The 12,500-nt window shown below is 39.9% G+C and overlaps 2 protein-coding genes across 4 annotated transcripts in view; one reads left to right on the top strand and one right to left on the bottom strand.

Moving 5' to 3' along the window:
* The window catches only part of LOC143301644 (FAD synthase-like), a 27,274-nt gene extending 19,949 nt beyond the window's left edge, over positions 1 to 7,325 (bottom strand). The window contains exons 1-3 of one of the 2 annotated variants that reach the window (XM_076616072.1): positions 7,196 to 7,325; positions 2,868 to 2,962; positions 1,364 to 1,487 (exon numbers count right to left, since the gene is read on the bottom strand). In XM_076616072.1, coding sequence (XP_076472187.1) covers positions 1,364 to 1,487; positions 2,868 to 2,962; positions 7,196 to 7,325 — 349 coding nt within the window. Of the gene's footprint in view, positions 1 to 1,363; positions 1,488 to 2,867; positions 2,963 to 5,955; positions 6,114 to 7,195 lie in introns of those variants that run through there. The other variant, XM_076616073.1, reaches the window with a different exon arrangement.
* Positions 7,326 to 7,371: 46 nt separating this feature from the next.
* LOC143301645 (aldo-keto reductase 1B-like) overlaps positions 7,372 to 12,500 on the top strand; it is a 28,585-nt gene continuing 23,456 nt past the window's right edge. Inside the window, exon 1 of one of the 2 annotated variants that reach the window (XM_076616074.1) lies at positions 7,372 to 7,492. In XM_076616074.1, the coding sequence (XP_076472189.1) occupies positions 7,406 to 7,492 (87 nt within the window). In that variant the 5' untranslated portion in view covers positions 7,372 to 7,405. Of the gene's footprint in view, positions 7,493 to 11,012; positions 11,114 to 12,500 lie in introns of those variants that run through there. The other variant, XM_076616076.1, reaches the window with a different exon arrangement.

Genomic DNA, 12,500 nt, shown 5'->3' with positions numbered 1-12,500 from the left:
TGAAACAACACATATACAACAGTACATAATAACATATCTCTGCACATGAAAAACAACAACACATATATGTGTATCTATACATCAAGACAGTACTACAAATTGCAGGTATGATCACAAACACACACAAACACACACACACACACACACACACACATACACAAACACACACACACACAAACGGCGCGCACACACACACACATGACAAAAATACCCTACACATGCACACATGCATACATACATGCTTGCGCGCGCACGTGCACACACACACACACACACACACACACACACACACACACGCACATTCACACACACAAACATCCACCCACAGACACACACACACACACTACATGATGACTTCAGTAGAGGGCAAAGTGGGGTGGGTAGGAGGAGAAAGAATGCAGACAATTAGTTATGCTGCTGTCTTCATCACATCCAAGGGCCTGTTTGAACAGATGAGTTTTCAAGTTTGTTTTGAAAGAGAACAGCGATGGTATGTGACGGAGATCCAGAGGAAGAGAATTCCAGACAGAAGGTGCTTGATACTGAAAGGCCTTTTGGTCAAATGACATGCACATTACGTGAGTGCAGACACAATTTCACTGACACACACAAACAAATGCATCCACAAACACGTAAAGCAGTTTTGATATTATATAATGATACATCAAAGGTTTTCTAAATCCTTTGCTACTTTTGATGCATTTGTGCCTACATGTGAATCTGTATAAGTCTTGTACTGTAGCAAATGTGACTGTGTGCATATAATAAACATACAGCTGAATGGAACATAAAAACAAAAGGCTAATAATGCATAACCATCAAACCAGTGCAGCTATTTAAAGCCTGATTTAATAAATTTGTGTGTATGCATGCACATTTGTGCATCTGAAAGTTCCACATGTTTGAGCAAACCAAAGCAAACCCAAACTCTTTCACAAGGCATTTCTTCTTCTTCTGCGTTCACTCGTATGCACACGAGTGGGCTTTTACGTGTATGACCGTTTTTACCCCGCCATGTAGGCAGCCATACTCTGTTTTCGGGGGTGTGCATGCTGGGTATGTTCTTGCTTCCATAACCCACCGAACGCTGACATGAATTACAGGATCTTTAACGTGCGTATTTGATCTTCTGCTTGCATATACACACGAAGGGGGTTCAGGCACTAGCAGGTCTGCACATATGTTGACCTGGGAGATCGTAAAAATCTCCACCCTTTACCCACCAGGCGCCGTCACCGTGATTCGAACCCGGGACCCTCAGATTGACAGTCCAACGCTTTAACCACTCGGCTATTGCGCCCGTCTTTCACAAGGCATGAAAACAAAGCGGCGAGAACATCAGACACTACACAGACGTACGTACCTTCAAAGGTCATGTCATCGTGGGTGGGTCCTATACCCCCGGATGTGATAACATGACTGTAGTTTTGAGAAAACTCGGCCACCTCTTTGGCAATCCCTTCAAGGTCGTCCCCAATTACAGACACCTGGGAAAAAGCACCCACAACCAATCAACTTTTAACAACCGTCGACATAAATAAACACCAAGACTTAATACTTTCTCATATATTTCTGTTCAGATTCTACTGAATACTTTTTCATATATTTCTGATCAGATTCTTATGGCAAAATTCAAAGTCGTGAACTGAAGATGTAAAAGTGCAATGGAAATATAAACATACCCATTATAAAGTGACAAAACCTCACATATTTCTGACAACATTTGATTGGCATACTACAAGTAGTAACTCACCAAATAAAACTGTAAATTCATGAAAAAGATTAACACATGAAACTGTAAATTTACAGGAAAAATAGATCAATTATAATTGCATCCAATAGAACTTTCGATACTATTGTCTACTACTACATTAGAAAAACGACCAACAAAAAAGCAGACCTGAGAGAAATTAATAAATAAATTAGAACAACAACAACAACAACAAAAAAGGAAGAAAAAGAAGAAGAAATGAAAGTTTTACACCAGCCTACAATATAGATTATAACTACTACAGAATTATGTACAATTCGGCATATAAAAATACCTTTCAACGATAAATAATATGTTATAATGAAGGTTATCTTTATTAATAATAAATTATATATACATATACTTTGCTATTTTCAAAATGAAACATGACACTGACATATGACTTTAAAAAAACAACAACAACATTCGATGACTATTGTTTGAACAGTTCATCATTGTTCCATTATCAAATATGTCCCAGATCTAACAAGACACTAGTCAAAGAAAAACAGTTCACTTTTGTGGGTCACAGTTGGAACCATGTGTCAAATCTCATTCTCCATGTAATTCACATGAAATAAGAATGGGATGAGTGGGGGCAGGGGTAAGGTGGGAGCAGAAAGACTGATAAGAAAGTGGAGAGAATGAAAAGCACTTATATAGAGAGAATATATATTTGTTGAAACAGAAGAGGATACAAATGGCAACCTACTTAAACAATGGTGTTCAAACCAACAACAGAAACTGACAAGCTACATTCATAAAATAATGCCCCCGAAAACGGAGTGTGGCTGCCTACATGGCGGGGTAAAAACGGTCACACATGCAAAAGTCCACTCGTGTACATACGAGTGAACATGGGAGTTGCAGCCCACAAACGAAGAAGAAGATAAAATAATAAATCATGTAAACTTTGCTATGCATATGTAGCAAGTATTTATTCATTTAGATCTGTAAAAAAAACAAAAAAAAACAAAAAAAAAAAAACAACTAGTTAACAACACAGGACATGATGAGCGTTTTTCTAGAAGAAAATTAAATCATGAGAACTAGAACAAGAAGAGCTAGAGAGTCAGTGCAAAGTGTTTGATCAGTAACTGAGTAAGATTCCTCTCACCTTTTTCACATCCACACCAAGAGCAAATAAGCGTTTAGCGATGAAATGGGAATTGGTATCTTTGGTCTGTCCTTTCAGGATTTCATCTCCAACAACTGGAAACAATAACAGCATGAAATGATGATGATGATGATGATGATGATGATGGTGATGATGATGATAATGTTGATGATAAATGAGACAGACAGACAGGCAGAGACAGAGACAGAGAGAGAGAGAGGGGTCAAACATTATATAATAACAGGATGTCAGTGATGATGATGATGATGATGGTGATGATGATGATAATGTTGATGATAAATGAGAGACAGACAGACAGGCAGAGACACACAGAGAGAGGTCAAACATCATATAATAACAGCATGTCAGTGATGAACATGATGATGGTGATGATGATGATGATAATGTTGATGATGAATGAGAGACAGACAGACAGAACGAACGAACGAACGAACGAAATTTTATTTTACGAGGGTAAAGGAGTAAGCACAAAGTACTTTTTTACATCCAGCCCTCTGGGCATAAATAATAATTGGAAAAAAAGCAACAAAGCAACAAAAAAAGAAAAAAAAAAAAGCAAAAAAAAAGCAAGAGTCAATTCACAACACCAACGTCAAAATTGCATAAGCATGTGCAAACATAAACATAGAACTTATGTACAATACAATATCGCGATAGATGAATAACAACGAGGACAATAGGGTAGGGGCGTGGTGGACAGAGACAGAGAGAGAGAAGGAGAGGACAATCATTATATAATAACAGCATGACAGTGATGATGATGATGATGATGATGATGATGAATGAGAGACAGACAGACAGACAGACACAGAGAGAGAGGGGGAGAGGACAAACATTATATAATAACAGCATGACAGTGATGATGATGATGATGATGATGGTGATGATGATGATGATGATAATGTTGATGATGAATAAGAGACAGACAGACAGACAGAGACAGAGAGAGAGAGGACAAACATTATATAATAACAGCATGACAGTGATGATGATGATGGTGATGATGATGATAATGATAAGAGAGAGAGAAAAAAAGAGAGAGGGGGAGGGGGAGAGGGATGACAAAAATATTTATTTCTTGGGATAATAGATAAGCACTTACACCCAATACCCTTCCTGAACAGGATCTATGCTATACAACACCAGAGAAAGAGTGTCCTGAAAAGGTTCTACACATTACAATTTGAGAGAGAGAGAGAGAGAGAGAGAGAGAGAGAGAGAGAGAGAGAATGAACGAATGAACAAACAAAATTTTATTTTACGAGGGTAAAGGAGTAAGCACAAAGTACTTGTTTACATCCAGCCCTCTGGGCAAGAATAATAACTGAGAAAAAAAAAAGCAAAAAAAAAAAAAAAAAGCGAGAGTCAATTCACAACACCAACGTCAAAATTACACAAGCATGTGCAAACATAAACATAGAACTTATGTACAATACAATATAGCAATAGATGAATAACAACGAGGACAATAGGGTAGGGGTGTGGTGGAGAGCGGAAGGAAGAATGGACAAGGGGAAGAGTAAAGAAGGTAGGGGAGGCTGACTGAACAGACAGATATAGTGACAGTGACAGTGGAGACAGACATAGAGACTGACAGGGGAGGAGAGAGGCGTATATATATTGACAATCTACACGTTTGTTGTTTATAATTGATATGTGTCACATAATCACATGTTTTTCAATAAATGTGCACGATATATAATTTTAAAGTTAGGGATGCTTTTTACAGTGTTTGCATTCAGGCAGGATAATTCATTCCATTAACAGCCCCCTAAATAAGACAGACTAGATTAAAAAAGATTGATCCTTGGAAGTGGTACCATAACTTCATGAATATGATGATGAGTGTTGGTTACAAATTTATTCTTTAGTGAGGGAGGAGGAAATCCAGACATGATTTTGAACATAAATAGAACTTTGTTAAATAGAAGTTTTGTTTTCAGTGGGAGGATATTGAGAGCTTTATAATCAGATACAGTCAATGATGAAGATTTTAAAAGAATCAATTTTACAGCTCTTCTGTGCAGACTCAACACAGGTTTTATAATACTGTCACTCGCCGAATCCCACACTGTCGAAGCATAGTTAATGTGTGATTCTATATAAGCACTGACAAATAGTTTTTTGGCAGTAAAGATCCAAAAAGTGTTTAATTCTAGACAGTTGATAGATATTTTTTTTTTTATTCCTGTTTGCATAACAGAGAAATATGATGTGACCATGACACATTATTATTGATAGTGGTGCCAAGGATTTTATGGTGGTCAACTTCTTCAATCTTGTCGCCTTGTCGAGAGAGAGAAAGAGAAAGAGAGAGCGGGAGAAAAAGAGAGAGAGAGAGAGAGAGAATGAGAGAGAGAGAGAAAAGGAGAGAGAGAGAGAGAGGGAGGGAGACAGAAGACAAGACAAGACAAGAGAAAATTCTTTATTTTCGAGGATAATAGATATAATCACTGGCACACTTTTTTACTTCCAGTCCCCACCCTGAAACAGGGTCTACACTACACAATGCTACATACATGTCATAGCGTGCACTACACAATACTACATAAAGTCATAACATGCTTAAACAATACTACATAAAGGCATAAGCATGGTAATGATAAGACACACACACACACACACACACAGAGGCACAAGCATGATGTTAATAAAATACATAGGAAAAAGAAATAGAGTGAACACACACACACACACACACACATGCGCGCGCGCGCGCAAGAGTGAGAGAGAGAGAGAGACTCAGAGAGGGAGGGAGAATAAGAGATAGAGGAAAATTATAACCGATTATAAGCAATGGTGTGCTTTTTTACCACACAGAGAGAGAGAGAGAGAGAGAGAGAGAGAGGTAAATAAAACGAATCAAGCAATCGACAGTTCAGGTCTCGATAAGAAAGACACCGGTAACATGATGAAATCAACACCGCACGCTTAGTATCATGTGTGACGACATGTGTGCGTGCGATCAAGTCAAAGTCGTATACCAGACCACGTATGTGTAAATGGTTTTGGAACGCAAATTCGAAAACGAAACTGAATAAAAAGAAGCAAATCGGACACTACTGACTGATTATGCCTGCTGTTACTCGTTTCTGTGCCATTTCACTGCAGGATGAAGTGTATACAATATGCCTCAGAACGGTATCAAGCCGATACCAGTGCCTGGACAAGATCCGTGATCTATGCATCAGCAAGTGGTCTGGCCAGCACGTTTTACAAATCTAACTTTTTGTGACCTTTGACAGGGAGATATCAGTTTTGGTGAATTGTTTTAGTATCGTTTTCAGTTTTAAATGAATTGTTATCGAAATGCAATAAATGAAATATTACATAAAGCTAGAATAATTTTGATCCTTTCTTTTGTATTCTCTTTAGTGGGTAACAATACAGATTATATAAAACGGAAAAAAACAAATACTTATGATCTAACTACTAAAGCCAAGAGTCCTCCCCAAAGGGTATATTTGTTTAGTTTCGTATTTAGCAGACGAATTCGTTTCAGTGGCATCAATGTGAAACTGTTCAAAACAACACGAAATCTTACGAAAATGTTGGAATGGGGTCATATAAACAGGGTGATATCTTCAATATAGCCCAATTTGGTGATCTTACCCGGACAACCACCCTCATCTCCCACTCATTCGCACCACCACCCCACCCCCTCCGTGGGAATGCCTGGGCCCGTGGAGGGGAGAGGGGGGAGCATCTTTTTGAAGATGGGTCTTGACAGTAGTCCGTATGAAATGCCAAAGACACACGGGAAAAATAAAAGGAAAGCTGCTAGCAATTCCTTGTGGTTTCCTCCACAGAGGTTCGAAACATGACATAGATTTTGAACTTGCAATCGCTCATCATTTGCAGAGTTCTGCAAAGCCATGGCACAACCAGCGTGCAATCACCAAGAAGTGCATGATTCTAAGTTGTCTGTCATGCGAGTATCCATGGATCAAGTGAATATGAGTCAATATTTTTGTGTGTTTTTTTTTTTTCCCTTTCGAGACGGCTCTGTCCACGGGCGTATATATATATTTGTTTTTAAGTTTTGTTTTTTTTTCTTTATAGCATTATAAGTCTGTGGGCTCTGTCCACAGACATGACTTAAATATTATGCAATTCTATCACAAGGAAGTGGTTTGGTCGCCACAAAAGATAAAGAGTGGGTATAATGGAGCGGGAATACACCGTGTGTGATAATTATATCTTTATATATTTACTCTTGTGTTTGGTGCAACATAAAACCCATACATGTTCAACGTGACAGATTCAAGAAACTGAAAGTAGAAAGAAGCCAGATCTATCCGCATTACCGCCCTTAGTTGACCTGACCATTATCAAGGACAAGCGGTCAGGGGTCAAGCTTGACACGAAAGTGCAGTTCAGCTGTAGCCAACCTCTGCTCCACACAGCTGCGCGACGCAAGGAGACAAACAACTGCATCGTCGAGAACTACAGAAACACTCCAAGCTGACAAACAGAGGAGGACGGTTGTCGGTAATCGGTTGTCTAACTGGAGCAGAATGTCCGGCGAAAGTTGTAAACGTCTCCAACTTTCCAGCGGCCGATCGATCCCAGTGGTCGGCCTTGGCACCTATGCGCCGAAAGAGGTTGGCGAAAACAACACTGGATCACTTAATGCGCACGTGTATGATTATGCGTAGTTTGGTGTGATGCGGTGGTGTGTGTGTGTATGTGAGTGTGCGCGCGCGCGCGTGTGTGTACGTTCGCTCTTATGTGTATGTGTGTGTTCTGTGTGTGTGTGTGTGTGTGTAAAGTGAGTGGAGATCTTGAGAAGCAGAAAGGTATACATTGTACTGCTATGTGTATTTTTGGTCTCATGAGCATAAATGATATAATGATAATAAGTAGTTGTAGTAATTAAATATGAATAAATAATATATGAATAAATAGTTAAATTAATGTATAAGGCGAAAAATAATGTGTGCAATAGTGACCAGGCATATAGAATGATGACTTTAGAAAGAAATACTCCGCTTTTCTCCTTCTTTTTCTTTGTCAAGTTGAGTAGTCACAACGAACTTGCAGATTTTTTTGCTACTTTACATGGAAGGATGCTGCATTTTCCCCATGATGGTGAAAAAGAAAAGAAGAAAGAAAAAAAAGAAGAAAAATTCAAGCCTAATGAAAAAAAAAAAATGTATGACTTGAATAGAGAAAGGGGGAATGATAGAAAGATCCGTTCTCCCCTTGTTTCTTTCTTTTCTTTCTTTTTGAAAGTGCAGCACACACCCACAGTCATTGAAAAATGACTAGGAATTGTCTAGAAAGATGGTCTACATGACTCTTCAAGACAGAACACTGAGAGACACTGAAAAAACAACAACAACCAAACCTGCATGGACTGTGATAAAAGAGAGAGAGTGAGTGAAGAGAGAGAGAGAGTGAAGAGAGAGAGAGAGAACTAAAGTGTATATCATGTGAAGAATGACACCAGAAAGGTAGCAATGGGAATGCAGCTAAGATAGCCAAATAATGAAACAAGTGCTGTCAGTAAAATAAACAGTTTGACATAATTTATATGCTCTAATGAGTTTCAGCTTCAAGAAGATGTCAAAGCTTGCGGACTGATCTATGTACACTACACCCCATCTGCCATGAAAAAAATCCTAAAGATTTATACATCTTAACATAATTTCTACATACTCATCAGGATCAAAATTACTTTATTCCATGGGAACTGTTTATGAGTTGGCATTTTTGTTGTTGTTCTTTTTTCATCTACTATTTATTTAATTTCATAATCAGATTCAATCAGATTTAAATGTTGGAAAATTCCACACTTTTCAAGAAACGGAAGTACACAACCTCACATTCCCTTCAGTAACCACATTCCAGAATGCTGTCAAATAGAAGATTAAAAAATAATAATAATAATAATAAAATGCACTAGAAACAGCAGAATTATTACTTAGCCTGTCATTTGACCAACGTGGTTGGGCCCCAAAGATTAGCTGGGGTTAAACAGGCATGGGACAGAAAGGGAGGGAACAGAGAGACAGATAATAGCAAAACCAAGGACAAAATGCTCAGGGACAGTCAGCTTACCACACTGAGATTTGAGCACGCAAGATTACAGTACGGCTTGAAAGCCAGCAAAATGGATAAGCGGACTGATAAACATGGCTCAGCACAGCAAACTTGACCTAATTTAACCCTTTGACAAGTATGTTCGTCAGTGAAGGGCTGTCACCTCACTGAGATAAGACTGAGTTCATATTTCGATGCCCCTCCACTTTTGTGCTTGGGGTGAGTCCTGTCAAAGTCTTCAATGTCGGCCATTATTGTCATTAGTAGGTGGCTTAGTAGGTGGTGTCCTAAGTACATTGAATCAGAACAGGCACCACTGAACACCACTGAAGTGACTCAGCAGCAGTGCAGGGTCTCCTCTGGTGTGTGGCCTCCTGGCGACCTAACATCAATGGTTCCTGCGGACTGCCGACACTGGAACTGTGACGGACGAACCCGGGTGTGGCCGTGAATGGGGGAATCTAAATGAGCGGCATGGGAGTAACGCCAATGAAACGGTGCAGATGCTGGGGCAGCAAAAAAAAAGAAAAAAAAAAAAAGACTGAGCTCATAGGTCAGGATGTCACTCACCTTTCGGCCTTCCTCTGGAGATGGCATCACTTTTGTCCTGCAAAATCAGTAGCACCATTGATAAATTCACAAAAAAGTAATAACTTCACGACAAACTCACGCCACATGACTGTTTTTACCCTGCCATGTAGGCAGCCATACTCCGTTTCCAGGGGATGTGCATGCTGGGTGTGTTCTTGTTTCCATAACCCACCGCACGCTGACTTGGATTACAGGATCTTTAATGTGTGCATATTTGATCTTCTGCTTGTGTATACACATGAATGGGGTTCAGGCACTAGCAGGTCTGCACATATGTTGACCTGGGAGATTGGAAGAATCTCCACCCTTACCCACCAGGCACCGTTACTGAGATTTGAACCTAGGACCCTTAGATTGAAAGTTCAATGCTTTAACCACTCAGCTGTTGCACCTGTCGACATGGATGTTATTTCACCAGGGTTCAGCACCTAGGGGGTTAAGTGGCATTGTTACCACTACTGGTGCTCTTGAAGCTGTTATGTTCATTACATTCGGCAGTGTAAAACTTGTGTGATCAAGTGATTTTCTTTTCTCCTTATGAATGTTGATATAACGAATGTGTGTGTTTGTGTGTGTGTGTGTGTGTTAGATAGATAGAGAGAGAAAGAGAGGAGAGAGAGAGAGTTGAGTGATATATTGTTTCCTTTGTTGAAAGTCAGTAAGATGAAAATTAAGATTTCTGTCATTTTTGTATGTAGAATGTGTGTTTGTGTCTGTGTGTTTTGTCATAAGTTTGTGTGTTTGTGAGTGGGTGTCTGCTTGTGCATGTATATCTGTGTCTGATTGTGTGAGTTTCTGTTTGTGAAAGAGAATATATATCCATTGTGTCTATGAGGATAATCGATGGATAGATTGGTGGTTAGGTTGGTAGGTGTGTGTAATGTGTGTATTGGGTGTATGTGAGTGTACATGTATGTGTGTCTCAAAACACACACACACACACACACACACACACACATTATATTGTTTTTTGTTGTTGTTGTTTTTTAAACAAAACTTAAATCAACATTTTCTATATGTAACACACGCACACACACACGCACGCACGCATGCACACACACTTTCATTCACTTACTCACATGCATACACAGTAATCTCTCCCCACCCCCACCCCACCCACCCCACTTGATTTTTTTCCTACCCTCATCTAATATCACTTACAGTGGAGAGACGTTAAACTCAAGAACGAACACACACACACACACACACACACACACACAAAGAGTCATGTCCATACATTCAGACATGTGTATGTAATGACTGCACAACATCTCCCAGCATCTCACCGCACACAACACAACACAACACAACACAACACAACACAGTGCAGAGCATGGCAATGTAACACAGCACAATGTAATGACTAGGTACCAGTGTAGCTAATAATATGCTGGTGTAAAAATGTAATCTTTTCATGTGCCTATATAATACCAGAGCCCACTGCCCACCAATTCCTCCAGATGCATTCTGATCCTTTCAGGATGAAACCCTTCTCGGCCGTAGTTTCGTTTTCTCCGCATAGGCGGATAGTAGTTTGCACAGGACAGGAATGTCAGACCCCTGCCAGAGTCTGCACTAGTTGGGTCATGGTAAGTATGTTATTTAAACGTAATTTTAGATAGAAAATTTCCTTTTAATAGTCACTGTCCTCCCACCACATGGCAGTCTAGACATCCCCTTCATGCCAGTAACTTGTCTCCCAGATTCTATGATAGATAGCTTCCTTCCACCTGGAATATTTTTATGTAAACTTCATAAATTGGAAGAGAATGTAAGTGAAAGAAAGGCTTTGACTGTGTGTGTTTTGTGTGAAAGGGCGCAATAGTCGAATGATGGGCGTAATAGCCAAGTGGTTAAAGTGATAGACTTTCAATCCGAGAGTCCCGGGTTTGAATCTTGGTAATGGCACCGGGTGGGTAAAGGATGGAGACTTTTCTGATCTCCCAGGTCAACACATGTGCAGGTCTGTTAGCACCTGAGCCCCCTTCTTGTGTATACACTTGCAAAAGATCATATATGCACGTTAAAGATAATGTAATCCAAGTCAGCGTAGGTTATCAAAAAGAGACCATATCTAGCATGCCACCCCCGAAAACAGAGTATGGCTGCCTACATGGCGAGGTAAATAAACAAAATGGTCATACGTGCTAAATGTTGCTCTGTATGAGTATATGTGCGTGTGACTGAAACCTGATTGAATGACACAGGAAACAAATGATGAGCGCCCAAATGGCATCTGTCAGTCAGCTCTAAGCAGGTAGGCAGCCTGTTGTACAAATGACGCCATGTTTGTAAAGTGCTTAGAGCTTGGTCTCCGACCGAGGATAGGCACTGTATAAGTATCCATGTCATCAAAGACAGCATGACAACAGGACACACAAAAGGCAGAAGTTGCAGCCCTGAACGGAATCGTAAAAACTGCCACCAAGATTACCGGGGCTGATCTACCCTCTCTAGAAGACATATATCAAAAGTGGCTACTCAAAAAAGCAAAATCAATCAGCCAGGACAAATCACATCCAGGTTTTGGGATTTTCAAGATGCTCCCCTCTGGTCGATGGTACAGAAGTATAAGGACGAAAATCAATCCCTTCGCCAATAGCTTTTTCCCGGAAGCAGTCAATGCCCTGTCTCTTGAACAAATCCAGTATGATAACTAGAATTGTGCAATCAACAACCATCTACCTGAAGATCTAGTCATCAGCCCCATCCACATGTAATATGCGGCTTCTGTCCAAACGTGTGTGTGTGTGTGTGTGCGTGCGCGTGCGTGCATGTGTGTTTGTGTGCACTGCGTGCATGTGTGAGTATGCACAAGTTTTTATGTTGCAATGCTCTTGTGGGTATCCTAATTTCTACTGTATCTGTGTTTGTGTATGATTTTTGATTTACGTTCGTACCTTGTTATGTACAACCCCCCCCAATATTCCTTGTGACCCCCGGTACACTAGGTAGTAAATATTGTATTCTATTCTG

The sequence above is a fragment of the Babylonia areolata genome, chromosome 27, assembly GCF_041734735.1.
Source record: "Babylonia areolata isolate BAREFJ2019XMU chromosome 27, ASM4173473v1, whole genome shotgun sequence".
NCBI lineage: Eukaryota > Metazoa > Mollusca > Gastropoda > Neogastropoda > Buccinidae > Babylonia > Babylonia areolata.
This window is presented reverse-complemented; position numbering and strand designations above follow the sequence as displayed.